Source organism: Sphaeroforma arctica (assembly GCF_001186125.1).
Source record: "Sphaeroforma arctica JP610 unplaced genomic scaffold supercont1.65, whole genome shotgun sequence".
Lineage (NCBI taxonomy): Eukaryota > Ichthyosporea > Ichthyophonida > Sphaeroforma > Sphaeroforma arctica.
Window position 1 is genome coordinate 170,974 of NW_014040493.1, and position 4,959 is coordinate 175,932.

Genomic DNA, 4,959 nt, shown 5'->3' on the forward strand with positions numbered 1-4,959 from the left:
ATATCCATAACGTTTTATTTGTATATATCCATATCGTCGTATTTGTATATATCCATAACGTTTTATTTGTACTATATTCATATCGTTTTATTTGTATATATTCATATCGTCGTATTTGTATATATCCATAACGTTTTATTTGTATATATTCATATCGTTTTATTTGTATATATTCATATCGTCGTATTTGTATATATTCATATCGATTTATCCGTCCATGGTTTATGCAAAAGAAATTATCTTTTGATGATTTACAGTCGTCTTTGTATATATTCATATCGTTTTATCCTTCCATAGTTTATCCAAAAGAAGTTGTCTTTTGATGGTTTGGACTTTGTATATATTCAAATGGGTTTATCCGTCCTTGGTTTATCCAAGAGAAGTTGTCTTTTGATGGTTTGGACTTTGTATATATTCATATCGTTTTATCCGTCCATGGTTTATCCAAAAGAAGTTGTCTTTTGATGGTTTGGACTTTGTATATATTCATATCGTTTTATCCGTCCATGGTTTATCCAAGAGAAGTTGTCTTTTGATGGTTTGGACTTTGTATATATTCATATCGTTTTATCCGTCCATGGTTTATCCAAAAGAAGTTGTCTTTTGATGGTTTGGACTTTGTATATATTCTTAGCGTTTTATCCGTCCATGGTTTATCCAAAAGAAATTGTCTTTTGATGGTTTGCCGTGTGTGGGGACTCCTTATACACTGATATATATCTCATTTTTTCAATAGCCACGGCGAGAGTGGGCCACACAATCAACAGTAACCCATGCGCTACAGACACGATCAGACGCACCATTCATCAGCGGAGTGTGTCCATCCTTTCTCCGTGTGTATATAGTTCTGCGCTTGTGAGCTACGCCGTAAGATAGAGCTACCCCATTTCATCTAATGTCTCCAAACGCTTTTGATTGTAGGCCCATCCGCTTCATCTCTGAGCGCGAGTTGTTTAGAGATGGCAAAAAGATCAAATCCAAAATAGTTGTGCCTGGCACCACAGTCGAACTTACAGACAAACAGGCCTCGGCACAGGTTTTGGAACTCGATACCAAAAAGGAAGAATATGTATGTCACGCAACCCATCTGTGCGCCTGTTTGTGCATTTAACTCTGGTGTGCAAAACAATCATTATGTGGCGGTTTTAGTATATATAGTTCAATTTACGGGGGGTTTACAAAATATGAATCATTATATAGGGGTTTCAATATATATAAATCATTATATAGGGATTTTACTAAATGTAAATCATTATATAGGGGTTTCGATATATATATCATTATATAGGGATTTTATCATATGTAAATCATTATATAGGGGTTTCAATATATATAAATCAATATAAACGGGTTTTTTTATAAATTTTTTATATTTGTATCATTACATATGAATCATTATATAGGGATTTCATTATATAAATCATTATATAGCGATTTCGCTATAAAAATTGATTTCATAGGGGGTTCATTTTATATAAATTATTATGTAGGTGGGAATATAACTTCTTCACCCTTGCGCTAGGAGATCAAGTATTAAACTTACAACCCCCTTATACTGCACCCCTTCAGACACAGTATGTTCGTCTGCCGCTGTACCGTAGTCTAATGAGGGGCACAAAGGTACGTGAGTCTTGTGAGGACAACGTGAGTTGACTTAAGCTGCAGAGCGTATGGCTCTGACGTAAGCTGTAGAGCGTATGGCTCTGGGTACAAAGTGAGTTGACGAAAGCTGTCGAGCGTATGGCTCGCCATCGCTAATGTGCCAAATTACACTGCCGCAACACCGTGCTCGTTCGATCAGAGTTTAGGGTTTACATACACACAGACGTTTGGTTAGTCTGCGCTGTCTGTGCCTTGTACGCTCCTGCAGTCACTTCAAGTGGCAATCTTTCAGCACAGATCTCAAATGTATAACCCATCCCCCCTGTTTCAGCTGCGGATCAACATGCCGCCATCTGACCAAGTGATTGCCTTGGGTAGGGCCATCGTCAGGCGTGGTCGAGGCCCATCAGCCAGTGCGCCGTTTGTCACTGTGCATGTGCGAAGGGGCGATAGACTGGCCGATCCACGCTACAACACTGACGAGTGCCAACTAGACCGGTACATCCAAGCCTTAAAACCCTACACCTTGGGTTCATAGACACACCTCACAGTGTTAGGTCACTTTTGTATACTTATGAGTATTTGCGTGGGAGCGTGGGAAAGTTATTTGTACATTCCGGATCCATCGACGTGCTCAGGGCTTCACATCTGAGACGAGCAGGCGCATCAGTGTAATGTGTGCTTTATGTGTACCGTCCTATTTTCATCCGCAATATATACAGCACACTAATATATACAGCACACTAAAATATACAGCACACTAATATATACAGCACACTAATATACACAGCACACTAATATATACAGCACACTAAAGTATACAGCACACTAATATATACAGCACACTAATATAAACAGCACACTAATACATGCACCACACTAATATATACAGCACACTAATACATACACCACATTGATATAAACAGCACACTAATATATACAGCACACTAATATAAACAGCACACTAATACATGCACCACACTAATACATACACCACATTGATATAAACAGCACACTAATATATACAGCACACTAACATATACAGCACACTAAAATATACAGCACACTAATATACACAGCACACTAATATATACAGCACACATACAGCACACTAATATAAACAGCACACTAATATATACACCACACTAATATATACAGCACACTAATACATACACCACACTAATATATACACCACACTAATACATACACCACATTGATATAAACAGCACATAATATTTACAGCACACTAATATATACAGCACACTAATACATACACCACACTAATATATACACCACACTAATATATACACCACACTAATATATACACCACATTGATATAAACAGCACACTAATATATACAGCACACTAAAACTGGTATCAATGTGCTCGCACAGAGACACACAGCCTGAATCCATCGTCCGCCGCTTGTCAGACCTCGGTATCCCCGCGCCGGCGTCACTGTACATTCTCACCAACGAAGAGGATTTGCACTTCTTCGATCCAATGGAAAAGGTACGGAGTCCCACAGATGGGCTATCGACTAGGGTTTTAGGGTTTAGGGAATGCCAATCGAAAGTGCTATATGGTGTCGGTGTACCTACCCCGGAGCAACGGCGGGCAGCCGGTAATCGCAATGGGGACTGTACTTCATGTCCTACTACAAGCACACCTCTACCAGACATGTTGTGGTGTATGTGTTTGATGTTATTGTTTATGTACTTGATTATATGGTATTTGTACTTGATGTTATGGTATTTGCACCTGATGTTATGGTATATGTACTTGATGATATGGTATTTTCACCTGATGTTATGGTATATGTACTTGATGTTATGGTGTTTGCACCTGATGCTATATTATTTGTAACTAACTCCTCTATTCTCTCCTTAGGCTGGGTACACCATTATCCGCGAGTTCGACGTCCCGGAACTCGTAGCAGTCGGCCAAGGCACCATGCGCAACAATTTCCTCATCTACGCTGCAGAAAAATACGCCCAATCCCTCGCAGACAAAGACGTGCACACATTCACCTATCAGGGCAAGAACAAACCAGCGGCGCCGGTTGTAGGAGCCATTTCCAGTTGTTTGGGTTGGACGTGAACTGGTACATATAAGTCCTTGAACGACATCGTCGCCATAGCTAACCCCTAAACCCAAAACCCTAAACACCACGTGTGCTCCAAACTTGGAGGCCCCAATATACGACGTGTTTCGTACGAACTGCCTATGACGTCTGGTCAGAGGACATGTTTTACTTCGGCGTGTCTGTGAGTGTACTACATAGGATCTACACCGACTATGTGATGCTGAACTGGCTCAGTTTTGTGTACCTATGGACCATGAAAGCTTCACACTCGACCCTGCTGTGGTAGGGCATTTGCTACATAGCAACAACACATACAGTCCCAAATAAAGTTTTAAGTACAATCGCCCGACCGCTTCCAACGGAGCTGATTGGCACTGTGGCAAAGCATTTTCTACTAGCGTTAGTACGGCCAAAGGGGATTCCTTAAGTAACAAACCGACTCCATTTACGCCTCCGGAACATTGTCAACATCGAATACATCAAGAGTGGATGGACTTCGTATCAATTGTGTTAACTCGACATCGCTGGTGGCAACGTAAACACTTCACAAACACCGAGTAGTTGTGTTTTGAGACCAACGGTCACTGTGTGAAAGCACGTGGCCTGCAGTGACCAAACCATGGAGACAGACCCCAAACGCAGCAAGGTGGCTTGGTGGCCATTCAGAATCTGGCATTGTTGATGTCAAACATAAAGCATTGCACAACACTGCGGTCGATGTAAGCGTTGGTATATTTCATGCGATATTGACATATGAGGTGTACGCCGCCTGACAGGAGCACCTAAAACGTACCGTACGCGCAACTGTTGCTTGGCCCGGTAATGAGATTGACTGCGAGACTATTCGCAAAGAATATTGTGTAGTCTTATTCGATACGTCTTTTGCACCTATTGTACATATATCTTAACTACAAAGAATAAATATCATATCTTAGGAACATAAATAGGCGTATATACACGACAAAGGTGCTTTTCTGAATACTCGTCGATCCATCAATACAACTTACACCACCTATGTGTATGTAAAATATTGAGTACGAATTTGTACAAGGAATGCCTGCTCATGTTTACACTATACATTGCGTGGTACAGATGCAAACTATGAAATTACATATACATTACATATTAAAAAAAAATCATATATCTATATACAAATATAAATGTGTGTGTAGATCTCCATATAAACATATATATATACATATATATATATATATATATATATATATATATATATATATAGTTATATATATAGTATNTATATATATGTGTGT

General features: G+C 39.6%; 1 protein-coding gene across 1 annotated transcript in view; it reads left to right on the forward strand.

The window, feature by feature from the left end:
* SARC_01619 (hypothetical protein) overlaps nucleotides 1–4,132 on the forward strand; it is a 6,679-nt gene extending 2,547 nt beyond the window's left edge. The window contains exons 3-7 of the mRNA XM_014304671.1: nucleotides 922–1,069; nucleotides 1,570–1,620; nucleotides 1,934–2,100; nucleotides 2,997–3,114; nucleotides 3,493–4,132. Of these exons, the coding sequence (XP_014160146.1) occupies nucleotides 922–1,069; nucleotides 1,570–1,620; nucleotides 1,934–2,100; nucleotides 2,997–3,114; nucleotides 3,493–3,702 (694 nt within the window). The 3' untranslated portion in view covers nucleotides 3,703–4,132. The remainder of the gene's footprint in view (nucleotides 1–921; nucleotides 1,070–1,569; nucleotides 1,621–1,933; nucleotides 2,101–2,996; nucleotides 3,115–3,492) is intronic.
* Nucleotides 4,133–4,959: the final 827 nt, after the last annotated feature.